General features: G+C 41.9%; 1 protein-coding gene across 2 annotated transcripts; it reads left to right on the top strand.

The window, feature by feature from the left end:
* The first annotated feature begins 65 nt into the window (after window positions 1–65).
* RETREG3 (reticulophagy regulator family member 3) lies at window positions 66–19,097 on the top strand. 2 transcript variants are annotated; one of them, XM_010981797.3, is made up of 10 exons: window positions 247–378; window positions 2,729–2,772; window positions 10,131–10,237; window positions 12,056–12,086; window positions 12,996–13,122; window positions 13,796–13,880; window positions 14,559–14,696; window positions 15,734–15,816; window positions 16,430–16,562; window positions 16,938–19,097. In XM_010981797.3, the coding sequence occupies exons 3-10, from the start codon at window positions 10,183–10,185 to the stop codon at window positions 17,393–17,395; spliced, it is 1,110 nt and encodes a 369-aa protein (XP_010980099.1). In that variant the 5' UTR covers window positions 247–378; window positions 2,729–2,772; window positions 10,131–10,182; the 3' UTR covers window positions 17,396–19,097. The 2 variants fall into 2 exon arrangements, with proteins under 2 accessions (XP_010980098.1, XP_010980099.1); XM_010981796.3 differs by lacking the exon at window positions 2,729–2,772 and having other exon boundaries at window positions 66–378.
* Window positions 19,098–19,347: the final 250 nt, after the last annotated feature.

Raw genomic sequence — 19,347 nt, 5'->3', positions numbered from 1 at the left:
TGAGTGGACGCGAGCTACAGCCTGCGCGCAGGCGCGCGGTGGAGGGAAGCGGCCTCCCCCGCCAAATCGCGCACCTGCGCAGTTGGTGTTATTGTGACTATCGGGCCGTGGCCCCGGATGTTGTGGCTGCCGGGGGGAGATGGCGGAGGCAGAGGGGGTGGCCGTGGCCCCAGGCCCTGCTTTGGGGCCGACTTTCAGGGGCCGCCGTACAGTGTCAGGCTCCTGGGAGCGGGACCAGCAGGTTGAGGCGGCGCAGCGGGCCCTGGTGGAGGTGCTGGGGCCTTACGAGCCTCTGCTGAGCCGGGTGCAGGCAGCCCTGGTGTGGGAGCGGCCAGCCAGGAGCGCCCTGTGGTGCCTGGGGCTGAACGCGGCTTTCTGGTGAGAGAACTGGACCCTCGGAAACCCTCCGAGGCGCGAATTCGTCAGGTTTCTCTAGGGCTCTATCTCTCGCCTCCCCTGTTTTCTTCGCTGCACTGGCTCCTTCCTGTACCTGCCTAATTCTGCCTCACCTCCTTCCACTCCGTCCCGCCTGCGGCTTTGGCACCGCAGTTATGCCTTCCAGTTGTCTTCCCTGCTTTACCTGCTCCCGCATCCTCGCCCCGCACATCTGGCAGGAGTTTCTAGTAACATCCTGAGCTGTTCGCAGTGAGCGAGGGCGCCTCACTTTAGCCAGGGGAAGCTGTGCCCTTTTAGGGCCATCACCTCCTCCTCTTGCCTGCTCAAATGTGGTTTGAAGACTGTCTCCAGAGATTTTAGTAGTTATTTTTGGGCTAGATGCGTGAGGCGTGAGATCTTGAATAGGTATCCATAGGTGTGATAAGGAAAGCTTGAGCAATCTGAATTAGCATGTTAGACATCCTTTCTCCCACTCAGGGAACTTTGTGAAGTCTGCGTCAGTGAGAGACTCCGTAGCTGTAACTTGAAAGAAAATTATACGCTTTTAAAGAACAGTTAGGAAATAGTGATTGTGAGATTTCACACGTTTCAAAGCCACTTATGATGGCAACTCCTCCCTGTTCGAGGAATTAGGGAGGCATTCTTTAGCTACGTTTATAGGCAGGGAAATTGAGGGTGATTAATAGTGCGTGTGAGTTTTCCTGAGCTGGAAAGCTATAAATATGCTGTAGAATCTGTTTGTGTCATGCTCTTTGAAAATGGAACTGCTTCTCCTCTCAGTTACCATCACCTTAAGAGGTCTTAGGTCTTCAGAGGATCTGCCAAGCATAGTTTGAATTTATTCATAACTAGGGACATGTTACTGATCAAATTCCAAGGGACCGAAGTGTAGGAGGGCTTCTACAGTGGAATGAAATAAAGCATTTCTGAATAAGCCTGAAACAGAGCGAAGTGTATCGTTCCCCCAAAAAAGTTTTTCCTAAAAATGGTTTTCCTTTTGAAATTCTTGGTTTTAAAACCAAAACATTTGTTATCCTTTGTCTGAAGAAGATTTTCCAGTGAGCTAGAGCAAAACAAACAATTCCAAGCTCATTGACAGGAACACCTAATATCCAGCTATTACATCAATCCTCTGACAGTTGAAAGGAGACCCAGGATAAAGGTGTCACAGCAGTCTCTGGCATTTGTTGCTTATAAAATCTTAGGGAAACTTGATGATAAGCTTTTCCTACATTTTTCATTTATTTTTGGTAGTGCTTCTTCCTTGATCCCCTGGTACCTGCCTCCCTCCTGTTGCTCTTTGTCAAAAACCCTTAATTGTTACACCTCATTCTGGAGCATTTTCCAAAATGACCTTTTCTTCCTTTACTCTCAGCCTCCCCATCCCAATCTTAACCCCAGACCATTTAATCAAACTTCATTTCCTACATTGGAATTGTACTCCTTGGAAAAAAAGTTGATCCTCATTAAACCAGTTTGTATCAAAGTGTGACTGACCGATATATAAAAACTTTATCAGGATTTAAATGAATCCTGATAAACCAAGGGTTTATTAATGCAAATAGATCAGTAGCTTGTATGTTGTTACCTTTGAGGAGAGGACTTTACACGTGCCTCTTGCCTGAGAGATTTTTGAAGTTGAATGTGGGGTTGAAGTCTGCACAGAAGGAGCTGTTCTGAGACATCTTTAAATGTTAGTTACCTTTAATTTGCTGGCCTCTGATAGTGTATACTTAAGTTACTAATATACTATGTTTAGAATCTCACTCAGATCCCCTTTTCCTACTCTTGAGTCTCTTAAAGCATTGTTGTGATTGGTCTTTATCTCTGGCATTTCCTGGTAGCCTGCCTGCTGAGTATCCAGAAGGCAGTTCCTCTTGTTACATTCCCATCAGGCTCTAAGTAGGTGGGGGAGAGATGTAGCAAAATGAGGGTGTGACTCTTGAGAGCGACAGAGCAATTGGGTATGTCGTTTATGGAGAGGACTCTTACCTGTGAAGGGTTCAGAATGACTGATAGTGTTAAGGCTCTAGAGGCCAGGGTAGTTTGGCATTGGAGTTCACAGGATTGTTTTAGGAAATGAGCTTCCTTGGAACGTGGGTTGAGGTTCAAAATAAGACTTCACATACCAGTAACATCACATTGAATATGGGTGTTGACGTTTTGCTTAGGAATGTCAAAGAGTGACTGTTTAGTTCTCAGACTTTATTTAGGAAACGCAGGAGGATTGTTGGCTCAAGTCAGAGAGAAGTCAAATCTGGAATATTTTATTTTTCCTTCATTGTTTTGATTAATGATACGTCATTAACTGAGGTGTTTTATACATTTTGAGGTATTAGAAGACTGGATAGGAGTACAAACAAATCATCAATTCAGGTAGGTAGCACTTAATTTTCAATGTTTTATCTTCTCAGTTGAGGTTTTTCTGTATCTGTGAATGTGCCCTCTGACATCTTAATTTTAAAAAGAACATAAAAGATAGGGGTAGATGTGGATGCCTTGTTACTAGAGCATTTCAAGACTTTCACTCTTATTTTCAGGTTCCAGGAAAATTATAGTGATCATATCGGAGATCTTCCAGCCTGTATTGCTTCTGGTCACTGATAAGTTATTTTCTCCAGTATAATAACGGAAATGTCAGGCCTTCCTTACCAGTCACCTGTATTTTCATTAGCCTCAGCACCACCTGTAAGTGACTGATCTGGGGGAAGAGTATGAGTCAGCAAGAGTGTATCCTGACAGGATCAGAAAAGAGCAAGTTCTAGTAACTTTCTGGTTGGACCCATACCTAAGAGTTAAGGGGAGGACAAAGGAGCCCCGGAAACATGTGTGATCTCTGAGCTCCTACTCCTTCTATGAAGAGCACATGGTGCAAGGAGGGCTAGATGATGACTGCTGAGCTCCTTTCCAGTTCTTAACATTCTGTGACTCTAGGTGGTCTTTAAATTAGGAATATTGATTTAGAATACTCCATAACCTGTTTTTTTTTTTTTGTTAAGAGATCTCTGTTGGGATCTGCTTTTACAGTCACTAGTCTGAGTTAACCATACTATGTTCTAGGGGATATTACGGAATCTATTGTTTTCACAATTGAAAAATTTGCAAATTTATTTCCTCTCTCCGCCCCTGCCCATTAAAAAAATGACCCAAAAAGGCATTAAAGGTATACAGCAGTTCTGATTTAAAAGATTAGAATTTGAGTAAAAACAATGGAAATAGGAAATGGAAGGGAGGGCCTATTTAAAATAAGACATTTGTTCTGTGAAGAAAAATCTACACATCAAATTTCAGATGAAATCTATTGAGCAAATGTTTCTGATGATAGTCTTTGGAGAGATCTTGTTGCTTTTGGTAGCCAGGAAGACTCGCAGAGATGCCTTGGCTTCCTTTTTTTTGCCTCTGTTTTGTAATCAGTTTTTATCGATTCTAATTGTAAGGTTGGGTGCTTTCTGCCCATTAATGTAGCGTAGGTCATTTGCAGCTAGCTGGTTTGGTTTATGGTTTTGTGCAAGCAACAACTACTACTACATGATATAGGTCTGGTTAATTTTTTTTTTTTTTCATTCTAATTTACCAGTGACTGGCTCATTAACCAGCAGCCACAAGTGCTGTACAATAATGGGCTTTCTATCCCTGTAGGATGGGATGCTTTGTTCTGAAGTGCCACTGAGACAGGCTTACTCTGTAATAACAAAGGAACCCAGAAATAGTGTATTCTTTGAAAAGAGACATGTGATCTTTATTTCATGTATGATTACAGCAAACTTTAATTTACCTGTGCTAATGATGAGGATCCATGGTATAGTTAACCCCAAAGAGTTGTTTATTTTTGTAATTTCTCATGATTTTTCTGGACACCAGACTGTTTTTCTAAGGAATGTTTTATTTAGACTGATAATTAATTGGATTTTAGCCCCTAATAAAGGGAATGGGTAATTTATAAAAGGACAAAAAAGCCAAAAAATAATAAATCAATGGATATATAAATTTTTACTCATTAGTAATACAAAAATCTAATATAAATGGCAGTGAGTTGCTAATTTCTGCTTGTTAGGCTTTTAAAAATGGTAGTAGTTTATTCTGGGCAAAATATGGAAAAACTGCTGTTTGGTTGATAGGAATGTAAATTTGATAGCCTGGCTGGAAAGTAATCTGGCAACACGTTTTAAGATACTTAAAAAATTATTGCCTTTTCAGAGGCTGGGAGAAATGGGGAGGTTTCTTTTGAGGGTGATGAAATGTTTTAAATTAGATAATGGTGATGGTTACACAACTCTGAATATAGTAAAAACCATTGAATTAGATAGTTTAAAAGGGTAAATTTTATGGTGTGCAAACTGCATCACAATAATGCTGTTACCAAAAAAAGGTACTAGTACTAGCTAGTACTTCCATTTAGTTAACTGTAAGTAAAGTCAAAGATTTATGCTCAGTGATATATAGTTCAGCTTCTTTATTACATCAAAAATTGGAAACATCTTAGTTCGATTAGGGACAAGTTTAAAACACTAATTGTATCTATGCATGATGTAATCATATTAAAGTTTTGGATGCTTTTCTGGTGATAAAGGAGAATGTATCTATGTATTGTTAAAGGAATGAGGAGGTTTTTAAACAAGTTATGCTATATACTTCCATGGAGTTTTTATATGTGAATTTAAAAAAAACATTTTGGGGTATGTATGTGGATGAAGGGTTATTTTTTAAACATTTTACTATGGAGAATTTAAAACATTTATGTAAGACAGAATAATATTATGTATCACCATGTACCCAGCTTTAAAAATATTCAATTCATGGCCAGTTTTGTGTCTTCTATACCCAGTTCTTTTTCACCTCCTCCTTTCTTGTTTTGAGGCAAATCCTAGATGTCACATCATTTAATTTGTAAGTTTTTCAGTATGTGACTCTGAAAAATAAAGACTTTAGTAAATTATCACTACCGGAGGGGGAGGGTATAGTTCAGTGGTAGAGCGCCTGCTTATTAGCATGCATAGGCCCTGAGTTCAATCCCCAGTATCTCCATTAAAAAAGAAATAAATAAACCTAATTACCTCCCCCTCCAAAAAGAATACAAATAATAAATAAAAATTAAAAAAAAAATCACTACCATTATAACATGTAAAAATTAATGTTTCCAGCCAGTGTTCAGATTTCCAGTTTTCTCATAAATGTCACTTTGTGTTTTTAAACAGTTCATTTGGGTTAGGAGCCAAATTAAGTCCACATATTGTGACCAATTGTTCTGTTTTTTCTTTCTACATCTCTCTTACTTTGTTGATTCCCTTTCAGTCCTTTTCCTCCTTGTAATTTATTTGTTGAAGAAACCAGTATGTCCTGTAAAGTGTCCAAAAGATTGGATTTTGCTGATTATATCCCTGTGGCTTAACCCATTCCCCTGTGCTCCTCTGTGTATTTCCTGTGAACTGGTAGTTGGATCTAGAGGCTTGGACAGATTCAGGTTAAAAAAAAAAAATTTGGGGGAGGCGGGGCAAGACTTTTATACTGGTGATAGTGTACTAATTTTGTTTTTATTTTCTTCCTCAATTATTATATTTTCTAAACTTTCCCCAATAAACATGCTTGCCTTTAGAAATAAGAAAAATAAATATCATTAAGGAAAAACCTCTTGTGAGCTGACAGTGGGTAGAAGGAGTAATGGGCTGTGGGCAATACACAGAGAATTCACATATGAATAGTATCCAGAGTTGACTGCATTTGTAGTTGTTTTTGCTCAGTTAGGAAGTTCTCACGCTGATTATAGTTGCTGAAAAATGTTTTGCGTGTTGTCTTATCAAACTTGCACACTTACATATGCATGTGAATTTTTTGGCCTGCATGAATAGACTTTGCAGGACTAAACTGAATGAGAATCCTCCTTTATTTTTCCTCATCGCTTATCTATACGAGTCTCACAAGTACTTTATCTTCAGTTTTGTCTTGTCCTTGTACAGGGTTGCATAGTTTTTTGTTTTTTTTTTTTTATAGGTAGGCTTCCAGGTTACCTCCATAAAATGATAGGTGTAATGTGACTTCAGTATATCCCAAACATACCGGTCTGATGCTCGCTTTTTGTTTAGGAATTTAGTATTGAGGGCTGAAGGAAAGGAGCACATGCTTATCCATATTCTTTTATAGTTGATGGTCATACCCCTATGGGAATTAATAATAGTTGATATTAATTGTCTGGTTACCTTGAAGAGGTCAACTCTAGTGGTTAGAGGTGATTTTTCCATTAATTAAGTTTTAATCTATATGGAAGAAACTGTTTTCCCAAGAGTTATTGTACACCACACTGAAAAACTCTTCTTCCTCTTAAGTTTCTGCATTGGCTTGTTCAAGAAAAGGTTATCCTATATTTGGCTCTAAAATTGAATTATGGACAGGATTAATTTTGTTCAAGCAGATGCTCAGAGTTTTAGCCTTCATAACCCAGAAAATACACCCTTTGTAAAAGTCTTTGCTGATTCACCTTCATCTGCAGGATAAAATCCAATGCCCTTTGTCATAAAAGGCCCTTCATGATCTGACTACTGCCTCTCTCCCCGTACTATCCCCTCCCTCTGTTCTTTATGTTTCAGTTCAGTCAGAATACTTGTAGTTCCCTAAATATGTCATGCCAGCTGGCTGTTCTCCCTATCTGAATGTCCTCTCCTTCCCCACACCTTTTTGCCCTGTTGCCTTACCATTTGTCTTTAAAATTCTGGCTTAGATGTCCTCTTTGTTATTACCTTGTCATGCTGTATTACAAACACATACTGACATTAATACACTTGAGAATAAGGTCCATGTTTTTACTCCTTTTCCATAACTGTGCTACTTACCACAAGGCCTCAGCATATAATAGGCAATTAAAAAATGTGTGTTTAATTGAGGTGAAGCATAGGTGGGGGCTATAACAGGCTACTAATATAGTCCTCTCTTGGGGAAACAGTATTTTTATTGCCATCATCTTTGGAAAACTGACCTTTCTTAGGAGAGCTTAATATCCTTTCCCTACCCCAATGTATATTTGTGGTAGTAATCATGATCTGGGAAGTGGAGATTGTAGAGAGTCTGGATTGCCTCCCCAGAGAGCCCTTTCAAGTACTCTGGAGAAAACAGAGACATGCCACATCTGGCTGCTGGGACATGGAAGCAGCAGCACTGGGGAGCAAAATGCTCTCGAGCCCTTATCCCTGGCCTTGTTAGATTTCCTTGTTTGTTAGGATGGTTTTGGAGAGAAGATTGATGGCCCAGGGCAGCTGTGGAGGCTTATATCTGTTAAACTACTTTCATTCCTTAATCTCATGTATAATTACAGTATCCTTCAAGTGATGGAGTGGAAATATTGGAATAAAGTTGTCATTGGTGATTGGATTTCTAAGTTCTCGGTTCCTTCCATCCCTCATGCTTTGTATAGTTTTAAAAATTATGTAACATGGATTCGTGTTTATTGAAAACAGTGCAAAAACGTCTGGAGACCAAAATTAAAAGTTCCTCTGTATGCATATATATATATTCATAGGTACACACAGATAAAGCTTTTTTCTAATATAAAGATTATACTCTTAGTATCATTCTGTGAATATGTCAAGTCATTAGGTCATGTGTTGAGTTGAGAAGAGGAGAGGTCATTTATAACCAGCCTTTGGTCATCCTTACCCTTGTTTGATCAGTTGCTGTGATGGTAGCTAGTAACCTTTCTACATCCTAAAACTAAATAGAACTATGTGTTAGGCATGTATTAGTTACCTTGTATTTTCTTCATCTTTTTAGCAAGATCAACTATGATATTTTTACAAGTGTTTAAGTATATTGTTTCTAATACCTGCAAACAATCCAGCAAGATTTGTTGTTGTTAACATCACATATAGATGGAGAAACTGAGGCTTAAAGAGGTTAAGCTAATTTATTCAAGGTCACACGACTAAGAGTGACTGTTCAAATAAATAAACTCAAGTCAATCTAACTTTAAACGTTATACCTCACTGCCCTGCTAAACCACCTCTCTGGTGATGCATTTGGCTTCCAGCTAGATCTTAGAACAGTGTTTCTCGAATCATCTGCAGTGAGAGACTAGTGTTGGTTTTCCCAGTCTGTTTCAAATCAATACTTTTGTAAAATAAAATATAAATGAGTTACTAGATAAATTAAGTTTAAAAAGATCTACAAAATACAAGCCCAAATATATTCTTATATTCAAAATTACTTGGTCAGATTGCTATAAGAACTTCTAAAGGCTTACTTTCTATTTCTATACCTAGTTTCCCACAGCCTGGTAAAGTCACTGGACCACCGACACTGCAGGGTGCTGCCCTAGAGGCGCTGGAGTGGTATGATAGGAAGACTCATAAGAAATAACTTAAAAAAAATTATTGTGAAAGATTTTTAAATACATAGAGAGAATAACAAAGAATCCTATGTACTCATTCATCATCCAGCTTCAGCAATTATCAGCTCATGGTCAGTCTTGTTTCATCTTCTTTTACACCCTTTCACTTGCCAAACTGTTATTTTGACACAAATCCCAGATATTGTATCATTTCATTCATAAATATTTTAGTATGTATCTCTAAAAGATACTTTTTAAAAACATAACTTTTGGAACATCATCACACCCAAAAAATTAACAGTAATTCCTTAATAGCTTCAGATGTAATGTCAGTGTTCAGATTTCCCAGATTTTTTGTAAATATCTCTTTATAATTGATTCTTTCAAATAAGAACTAGCTCTTGCTTCATTCTATTAATATGATACATTATAATTGATTTTTTTTTATGTTGAACCACCATTGCATTGCTGGATTAAATCCCAGAATTGATCATGTTGTATAATCCTTTTAATATGCTGCTGAATTCATTTTGATAATATTTTATTGGGGATTTTTGTGTCTATATTCATAAGGTATATTGTAGTTTTCCTGTAGAGTTTTTGTCTGACTTTGGTATCAGAGTAATGCTACCCTCATTAAATGAATCAAGAAGTGTTCTTCAGTTTTTTGGGAAGAGTTTGAGAAGGTTTGGTGTTAATTCTACAGAATTGACTTCCAGATGTAGCTTCAGTGCTCACTTTCTGTGACTATGACCAAGTCTTTTTACTTTTTTGAGCCTTAGTTCCTTCATCTGTAAAAGGAAGTCTAATTGAATTAGATGCTCTTTTTTTTTTTTTCAGGTTTTTTTTTTTTTTTTTGCTTATTTATTTAGTTGAATGGTAGTTGATTTACAATGTTATGTTAGTTTCTATTGTACAGGATAGTGATTCAGTCATACAGATATATATACAAACACATATACATACTCTTTTTCATATCCTTTTTCATTATAACTTATTACAAGATACTGAATGTAGTACCCTGTGCTATACTGTAGGACCTTGTTGTTTATTAGATGCTCTTTAATGCATCTCTGTCAGTTTGTTGTCCTATACCAGGGTCTAATTTGGTAGAAAGATTTTGGTTGCATTTTAACAACTTGTTAATAGTAATGAATTTCTCCCCAAAATGAATAGAATCACAGACTTGAAAGTTGAAAGGAGCTTTGAGAGGTTATTTGGTTTAGTCCTCTGCCTTTACAGAAGCAAATTACTGTCTCTGAACCATGGGTAAAATAGCTGAAGTCTAGAAAGTTTAGGTGGTTTTCCCAAGGTGTATAGCTAGGACTTAAGTCTATTTACCACAGAAACTTTAGTGCACATGTTTTTTTCTGAAATTAGCTTAATTGGATAATGATCTTCTGTTTATCCTTCTCTTTAGGTTCTTTGCACTGACATCCCTTCGTCTTGTGTTTTTACTTGCATTCAGCTCCATGATCATTGTGTGTATAGATCAATGGAAGAACAAAATCTGGCCTGAAATAAAAGGTGAGTTTGGTAGCATTTAGAACAATCTGAACCGGAAATGACCTTTCTGTAATTTTTACCTTTAGTTGTAGGGGTTTATGAGGGAGTATGTAGAGCTGGTAATATCTTTTGATGTCTGAGTTATTTGCTTTTAGGAGACACTTGAAGGGCTAGTGCCCTGTCTGTAGTTCCTAAGAGCTGAGTTCCGCCCTTTCCATTGTTACTAAGCTCAGGCAATCTGTATCTACCACCTAGTATTTTCTTGCCCTCAGGAATAAAGTAGTCCTCAAGTTGTTAAAAAATAATTCTAAAAAAAAAAAAAAAAAAAAAAAATCTCACTGGATACTATATCATTACCAAGGCAATATCAATTTGCCTCTCAGGAATTAATCTTTTTTTTTCTTTATTGGAGGTGCTGGTGATTGAACCCAGGACCTTGTGCATACCACTGAGCTATATCCATCCCTGAGGAATTTCTTTTAAATTTTTATTTGTAAAGCACTAAGTTAGGCATTATGACTTACATAAAGTACTCTAAGATATGGTTCCTTTTCTCAGAATTTACACATATGTGAACATAAGAAAAGTTACAGAACAGCACCAGAAATGTCACAGTGCAGTATGTAATCAGTATGTTTGTTATGTATTTTGGCCTTAGCTTAAGCCTTAAAGGAAACAAAAGATTTGCACAGGTAGAGAAATAAGTGTGTTTCTAGAGAGATCAGAGGCTTGATTAGTCTGAGGAACCAGAAGCTGCAAAGCATCTCCTGAGAGCAGGGAACTGATAATTTTCATGGGAGTGGAGAGGTCATTAAAGGGAATAATAGGAAATAAAACAAAGTATGTTGGGATTTGATTTTTTAAAGCCTTATAGTTAGATTTGGAAGTTTAGACTTTATCCTGTGGTAGTGGGTGGTCATCGAAAATTCTTTTATTAAAGCTATATGCTGAGATGATATTAAAGATTAATTTGATAGCATTTTACCAGACCATATGGAGGGAGAAAAGGGGGAAAGAGGGAGACCTGATAGGAGACTACGGCAGTATCTTTGTGAGAAAGAGAGAGGTGTCAATGGAAACAAATGATGATGGCTTGGAGAGCTGTGAAGAAGGAAGACACATCAAGACTGATAAACATGGGGTTAGAAGAGTAAGGGATAAAAGCCAGCTTTGGGATTTCAAAGCAAGGAGAGTAGGAGAATGGCATTACAGTTAGCAGATATAGGCAGGTTCAGGGCAGTTGGTGTGGGTGGGGAGTGAGAGGAAAATTGATGTAGGTTTTGGACATGTAATTTTTAAGTGTTGGCAGGATATTCAAACCAGAGTGTACAACTTTTAACTGTATTCCCATCCTATTTTGCAGAGACTTCAAGGAATCATATAACTCATCCACCTGTGTTATGGTGGTGAATTCAAAAGACTTTAGAACATTGTTTGTAGCTAATGGATCTCTTTTTAAATAGGCAGATTTCTAGGGTTTGAGTAGTTATAACATGCCTTAGTAACCTGGTGCAACTCAGACACATCTGAGAGTTGGGATGGACCATTTTTTGTATGCATCTTGGTCCCCAGCTGTAGTAATTAGAAGGGATCCTAGTGCTCCATCTGGATGCCCACCTTCCACCCCGCCTTGATGGAGAAATGAGAAGGCATCAGCCATCATTCCCTTGTCTGCAGCTCCCTAACACGGCAGTATAACATGGTGTCTCCTTTTTATTGGCTATGACTGTTTTCTTTTCCCCAAACCTATTAAAACTTGAGCTGTCAGACCAATAGCCTAACATTTTCATGTTTAGTTTTCCCTACCAACTAATGCTGGTATTTGTTTTAATATTGTAGTGCCAAGATCCGACGCATTAGACAATGAGAGGTATGGAACACTAATTAAATCCCTTGTTGTTGCTATGATTGATTCTCTTGTAATATTCTGGTTACATGTTGTTAACTCCATGTTCTGGACACAAAGTATAAGCTGAGAACCTAGTCTGTTGCAAATAATCATTTTAACAAATCCTAAAGTTCAGGGAGCAGTATGTGGAGATGGCTAGTATCCTCTGATACTTACAGGAGATGCTTCTGAAAAAGAAGCATAATGGTGCCCCATGACCTCACATGCCAACGAATTAGCTGCATTATTCAGCCCTACGGTGAAAACTTAGCATTGTCTCCTGGCTTTTATACCAGGTTATTTAGTGTTTTCTGTGACCTCTGGCTATTTAAAGTTTCTGGTCAGAAAACACATTGGTTCCTGGCATCAGCAAGCCAAAGATTCCTTTTGTGGCTTACAGCTCCTGCTTTCATTTCTCAGTTCATTCATCTCATATGTGTGATCCAAGGAATTTTCTTTGCTGTGGTTTATTTTGGTTTTGCTTTACTTGTTTTCTGTCTGCGGGGCACATCCACCATTGTCTCCCCACCCTGCAGCAGTGGTATCAGACTGTGCTTTACTTTTTTCCCTGGATTGCAATCACAGTGAATTGCAATGGTCTGAGCACAGGAAAGATGTTTCTAAGCACAAAGAGCTGGTGGCAGGTTTACACACGTGGATTGGGCTGCTTGCTCACAGGGTGGAGTTGTCAGAACAAGTTTGCCCTCCTAGTCCTTGAAGTCAAGTTTCAACCTGGTGAGCCAAGAAGAGTCATGCTTCACCTCCAGAACACCTAGGACTAGCCACTCCTCAGCCCCTGTTTAAACCCGGAAGCATTGGCTGCCTTCACAGCAAGATGGGGGGGATCCCTCAACACCCTTCTTTCACAGCTCCCCCTTCTCTCTCCCATAGCTGGGGCTTTGTGCACCCTCGGTTGCTCAGCGTGCCCGAGCTCTGCCACCATGTAGCTGAAGTCTGGGTTAGTGGGACCATTTTCATAAGGAATCTTTTGCTTTTCAAAAAGCAAAACCCAGGCAAGGTAAGACTCTTCTTCCCTTTTTCATTCTCATTTCTGGCTTCTCAGCTGAGTTCATGCTAAACTGAAACAACCCTTTTACAACCTACCCTCATTCAAGAAAGAAAAGGCCATGGTGTTTGTGGAGACAAAAGGAAGTTGTAGGAAGGGGCCTCTGACCAGCCACTAGAACTAAGGCAAGAGCTTGATGACTCCTTTGGGTGCTTGCCATGTAGATTAGGCCATCTTCCTGCCTGATAGTGTCCATGTAAGATGGGAAAGAAAACTTGCTTGTGTGCACTCTGTGTCATGTTAAACATGTGGTAGGTGGTTGGGTTTTTTAATTTTATTTTACTTTGACTTAAAAAGCCCACCACCAACCCTTGTTTTCAGAGAGAATTTTTGGCTAAGTCCTATTCAAACCAGTTTCCCAGCATGAAAGGTGCAGTCCTGTGGGGTTAGCCATGTGAGAGGAGTTTGAATAGTAGTGGATATCCTCCCTTTCCTCCCAAACGGAATCACCATTGAATGCAGCAATGGCTAGGTACATGTCATTCTGACATGTCCGTGCTTTACTCAGAGGTCATAAAGAATCATTTCAGTCACATCTCCACCTCATCTGCCTCCCCCACTCCTTGTCCCCACCCCTGTCCACTCCATGTAGCAGAAACTTAATACTGTTTCGTGACTCCCCCAGTTCTGCTTGCTGAGCTGTGGGATACTGACCTTTTTGGCTGTCTTGGGCCGCTACATCCCTGGGCTCCTGCTGTCCTACTTAATGCGTAAGTATGGCATGTACCTCCCCTGTGAGCTTACCCTGCTCATAGCTTTTCCAGCCACAGCTAACACTGGGTCTAGGGCGAGTACGTTTATATTTCATTTCTCTAGGAAATGATCTTTTTGTATTTTCATCTCCTGTTTAGTGTCACGAAAATATCTTCTTGCCTGTATCAGGCTTCCCATATAGAAAGTCCTTCTCTTACTAAGTCAGCCTTAGAAACTGATGAGGGTCCACCAACATATATTGTATTACCAACTATAAAGGACTATCTGTCCCTATCTTAGAAGGGAACTTTTAGGTTCAGTGTATTGTATACGCTGAGTGTATATACCCTGGAGCGCTTTTTTCCCTTGCAGCATTGTTCTGTACATTAAGTTACTTCATATTGGCATGGACTCTGCTTGAGACTGGAAGAACTGAGTAGTGAGGGCTGTGGCCGTTATGTATTGGGAGCTCACATGATTTGTGTAGTTTATGAGGCATTGTTACCATTTGGCCTTGTGTATGGCTCAGTGACACCCATATGCAAGTGATGGCAGAGGAAGAGGACCAGCAGAACTAGGCAGAACTGTTTCACACTAATTGTCCAAACCCTAAGGACACAACGGCAGAGGGACAGGGACAGGACTGTTTCGTGCAGCCCCTTTGCCATTTTGCCACTCTTTCCCACTCCTCTCAGTTGTCGCTGTCATGATGTGGCCCCTTGCTGTGTACCACCGACTGTGGGATCGAGCATATGTATGGCTGAAGCCAGCTCTGCAGCGGCTGGACTTCAGTGTCCGTGGCTACATGATGTCCAAGCAGAGAGAAAGACAATGTAAGTGTCAAGGGAGGCTTCCTTCCACTTGGGAAATTTGGGGAAGAGAAGGAGAAGCTCAGAGGTCCCTGAAAATGGGAGAAGTAGGGTGTGATTGGTGTGTAGGGGGGTGGTAGGTAAAAGTGATATTCTATTCCAGGGAAATCTATGCAGGCTTACCAATTTTTCCCATTTGGAACGCTAGACAGTCTCATTTTAAACAAATCTGAGGAAAGTTCTCTGAAGTCAAATAAAGACTGTGAAGGTATTCCCAGTGTTAGCTGTTTTTATGAAGTACTTTCTGGGTGCCTGTGCACTGTGCTGGCTGTTCTGCACACGTTGTCTTAGTTACCCTTTACAACAGCCTTGAGAAGAGGGTGGTATTATCCTTTTCTAGTGGAAGAAATTGAAGCTCACAGTTAGTAAGTGGCAGAGCAGGTCTTTTAAATTCCTAAGCTGGGCCTCTTTTTCACTGCTGAAAGCTGCCTTCCAAAAGGAATTTAAAGCTGGCTTCAGAAGCCAGAAGTGTACTAGCCTAAGATCCTCCAACGCACGAATGACCGTTGTGCAGACTTTTTCCTCTCTTCCTGGTCTGGTCGGGTTGGGTGTTTCATTAAGCCCTGGCCTTCAAAGAGCCTTGCACATGGACACCAAAGCCAAGCTCCACCTGATGCAGCCAGTTGAATAGTATTAGTCCTTAAAAGCCTGACTTAACCCAGGCTGGGCATCTCCCTATGCCCTCTCTATGATAGTGTCCACTGGACACACTGATGTTCAGTCTGTGCCTAGCTGATCTGAGAGTTGTTGATGAGCCTGGTAGTTGATCATCTCACCAGAATGAAAAGGTGGGGTTCTCGAGGGTGGGATGTTGGAAGAGACATCTTTCTCTCCTGTGTTACCAGCTTATATTGCCACTTAGGCCCAGCATCTCCACACTAGGCATTGGTATGTAGGCTTAGGGGGTTCTCTTAGATTCTCGTTTTATGCCTTTGAAATCCAGAGTGGGTGGGTGTTCCCCTCAAGGGAAGGCGACAAGGTCTTCTGCTCTTTCCACATAGTGCGCCGCAGAGCTCTACACCCAGAACGTGCCACGGACAACCAAAGTGACAGCGAAGAGGAACTTGCTGCCTTCTGTCCTCAGGTATCTTGCATGTGGAAGCTGTATCACTGGCCAGTTTTTTTTTTTAAGCTCCCTTTTTAACCATCTGGTGCCCATGTATAGATAGTAATCAGGTTTTTAAGCTCCTTGTGTGTTCTCCAAGACCCCACCTTCTTTGCTCCCAAGAGCAGTGAGGAGAGAAGCTAGTGCTTATTGGGACTTTGTATGTAGATCTCAACTTGAGCCTGGTGACCAGCACACCCTCTTCCATGTCTTCTTTTTACCCTTACCATCATGGCAGAACTTCTGGAACTGGTGTGATCATCTTTTAAACAGCCCGCCTTAGGTCAGGCAGTGTGTGTATCCTCCTGGCCACCTGTGAAAAGTATTCTCTCGATCAGTTACTTGTTTAAGAGTAAGTGGCTGGTTGATACCCAAGACTGCTTCCTTTCCTGGGCTCAAGATTGATGAATAAGGGTGTTTTCCCTGGGGGAGCAGCCTAAAAGGGGTCAGGAATTTGACTGAAGTCCCAGCCTATGCCTGGTTACACTGCTGGCCTTTAGGGCCAGCTCACTGGTAAAGTAACTGGGGAACTGTTACACCTGTTCCTAATGGCATCATCTCTTCAGGCTTGTTGGTCTTTTCTTTTCCTAAGCTGGATGATTCTACTGTTGCCAGGGAATTGGCCATCACAGACTCTGAGCACTCAGATGCTGAGGTCTCCTGCACAGACAACGGCACATTCAATCTTTCTCGGGGCCAAACACCTCTAACAGAAGGCTCTGAAGGTGAGAGGAAGCTTGGACCCGAGTTGGCAGTGGCTCTGTTGGCAGTGGCTCTGTTGCAGCAGGGATAGTGCCCCCTCCCCTCCTGCTTTCTGAGCTGTGGATCAGGTGGCCATGAAGCCTTAGGGGTATGGCTCCAGCCAGGATGGTACTGCTGCTTTCCTAGAAATCCTCAGCCCCTTAGTAGCCTCAGGTTTTAGACTCACGGGGGACATAGCGGAGGAAGAAAGGGGAAATTCTTTGGCCAGTAGAGACCACAGCAGTCTTTAAGTGGAGGGGGAAGGCCAACCAGTGCCAGAAATCCAGGGTGGAAAAATTGATTACATGGGGGTGACTTTGTGGAGTTGCCATGTCTCAGACACTCCTCTGTTCTTCCAGACCTAGATGGTCACAGTGACCCAGAGGAATCCTTTGCCAGAGACCTTCCAGACTTCCCTTCCATTAATGTGGATCCTGCTGGCCTGGATGATGAAGATGATACCAGCATCGGGATGCCCAGCTTGATGTACCGTTCCCCACCAGGGGCCGAGGAGCCTCAGGGCGCCCCTGCCGGCAGGGACGAGGCTGCACTGCCAGAGCTCCTGCTTGGTGCCCTGCCTGGAGGATCCAACCTCACCAGCAACCTTGCTAGCCTGGTCTCCCAGGGCATGATCCAGCTGGCCCTGTCAGGGGCCTCCCAGCCAGGCCCTTCTGGCCTACCTCCCCGGAGAGCAACAAGAGGCTTCCTCCGGGCCCCCAGTTCAGACCTGGACACTGATGCTGAGGGGGATGACTTTGAACTTCTGGACCAGTCGGAGCTGAATCAGCTGGACCCTGCCAGTTCCAGGAGCCACTGAGGCAGACTCCCCTTGGGGGTCACTGTGGTTTAGGTTTTTTCTCCCCATTCCACTTAAGGTGAAGGGGCAAGCGAAGAACCCAGGTCCCATCCCCTGAATTATATTTGTATGCTCGGTGGCCTGGCTGATGCTCAGAGGCTTGCTGAGAGAGGATACTCACTCCCCTGCTACCAGCTGGGTGCCCATTTCTGAGCTCAAGTCACTGAAGTGAGAGTGTGCTCCCTGAGGGACACTCTCCATCAGGGTGGTGGTACTTTTGGGGAACAAAGTAGTCAGGGGTATTGGTTCCCTTTTGAGGGGATGCTGCTGTGTGCTTCTAGGTATGGGTGCTCAGTGGCCCTCACTGATAGATCCCTTCCCTTCTTTCATCATCTCCCTAGAGCTTCTAGTCAGGCAGCAGCTAGAAGAGTTACATTGTTATCCTCTTGTGCTAAGCCATGATTTGATCTGTCTTTTTCTAAGCAAGCTTGTCCTTTGGTTCTGCAGAGCAGGCCTGCTCCCTCTGCCCCAGTCCATCCTCATTTCTTGAGGCCTAACCCCCAGTGCTCCAAATTATTGTTTGTGAAATTTAAGAAATGTGAACGTGAGGTGGGAGTGGGCCTCTTCTGCATTACCTTGGGCCATGGGGTCAGCTGGCTGGGAGGGTGAGTGCCTCCATATCTCATGGTCTCACTGAATCTTTTAGAGCTGCCTGGTTATCTGTGGTGCTGCTAACCCCTGGCTCCATTTGCCTATCAGCCTGAGCAATGAGCAAAGCAATACCATACCATGCCCATTTCCATGTTCCTGTTCCTTCTGCTCCTCCTTTGGAGAAGCAATAATTCCATGGGCAGTGTCAGAGTAGCACTTTACAAACGGCTCAGTGGCATTCATCCCAGGAGCCACCAGCTCTTCTTGCACCAGCTATTGTCACTCCCTATTCAGCTCCTTTAATTTTATTTTCAACTGCTTCCCGATTTGGCAGGGCCTGTTGTAAGGATGAGCCCAGTTAGCAAGAATGTGTCTATAATCAGCAGAGCCCCCTGTAAAGGGGTATCTGTTCTGCCCCTAGTGAAATCATGTGAGAAAAAACTAAAAAATGGTAATTAGATCTAAACCTGTGCCTCCCCAGTCAAAGCTTAAGCCAGACTCTTCTATTCTCTTCCCCTCTGCATTAACCCTTTGCTGATCCTCAGGGACCACTCCCCCAACACCCCCATACCTGGGTGAGAGATGTTGGACAGAGCCCATTTTCATGTGCTGCAGGTGGGAGTGTGCTAATATGTTTGCTCTTGGTTGATGGACAGAGTAGAGGCCAGGGTGAAAATAGCCAACAATGAGACGGGAGAAGAACTAGGTGTCTGATTCATAGTCACTTCCCTTTGTGTGAAGTTAGGGTAATGGCCTCTCCCCACTTTAGGGTTCTCAGACAGACTGTGTACACCTCTCTTCTCGGAGCCCAGATGTCTTACAGGTGACCTCTGATGTGGAAAAAAAAACAGGAGGTGTGGGGAAGGTGTGGGATTTTGTGTGTTTGCATGAGTGTGTGTAGCATCAGTTCTTGGGAGTTGGTAAGAGGGAGGGAAAGAAGGAGAGCAAAATCTTGGGAAGGTGTTTCCTGAATGTGCGGATCCTGCTCTGAATCTCCTTAGTCCTCCACTGTGAATTGGGATGGGGATGAGGGTGGGAGGGGTGCTGGAGAATAAATCTTGTATGAGAACAATCTTTAAGAGACATGTTGAATGGTATCTTACCCTTGATAGGTCTTCTCTTTCTGAGGTGTGATTAATTTGAGGAGGTGACAGCCTCAAAAGAGGAAGCCCTTTGTGAGGGATCTATCTGCCTGACCCTATTTTTCCTTTGTTGGTCAGAACAATCACCATGGTGTGAGGCCACTTCCCCTCCCCAGGAAAGCTCAGACGTGCGTATAACTGGCACTCCTGGCTGCATCAAGCCTGCAGCTCCATCATTTT

The sequence above is a fragment of the Camelus dromedarius genome, chromosome 16 (assembly GCF_036321535.1).
Source record: "Camelus dromedarius isolate mCamDro1 chromosome 16, mCamDro1.pat, whole genome shotgun sequence".
Taxonomy (NCBI): domain Eukaryota; kingdom Metazoa; phylum Chordata; class Mammalia; order Artiodactyla; family Camelidae; genus Camelus; species Camelus dromedarius.
The sequence above is the reverse complement of the archived record's forward strand: the minus strand, read 5'-3'. Positions and strand labels throughout refer to the sequence as shown.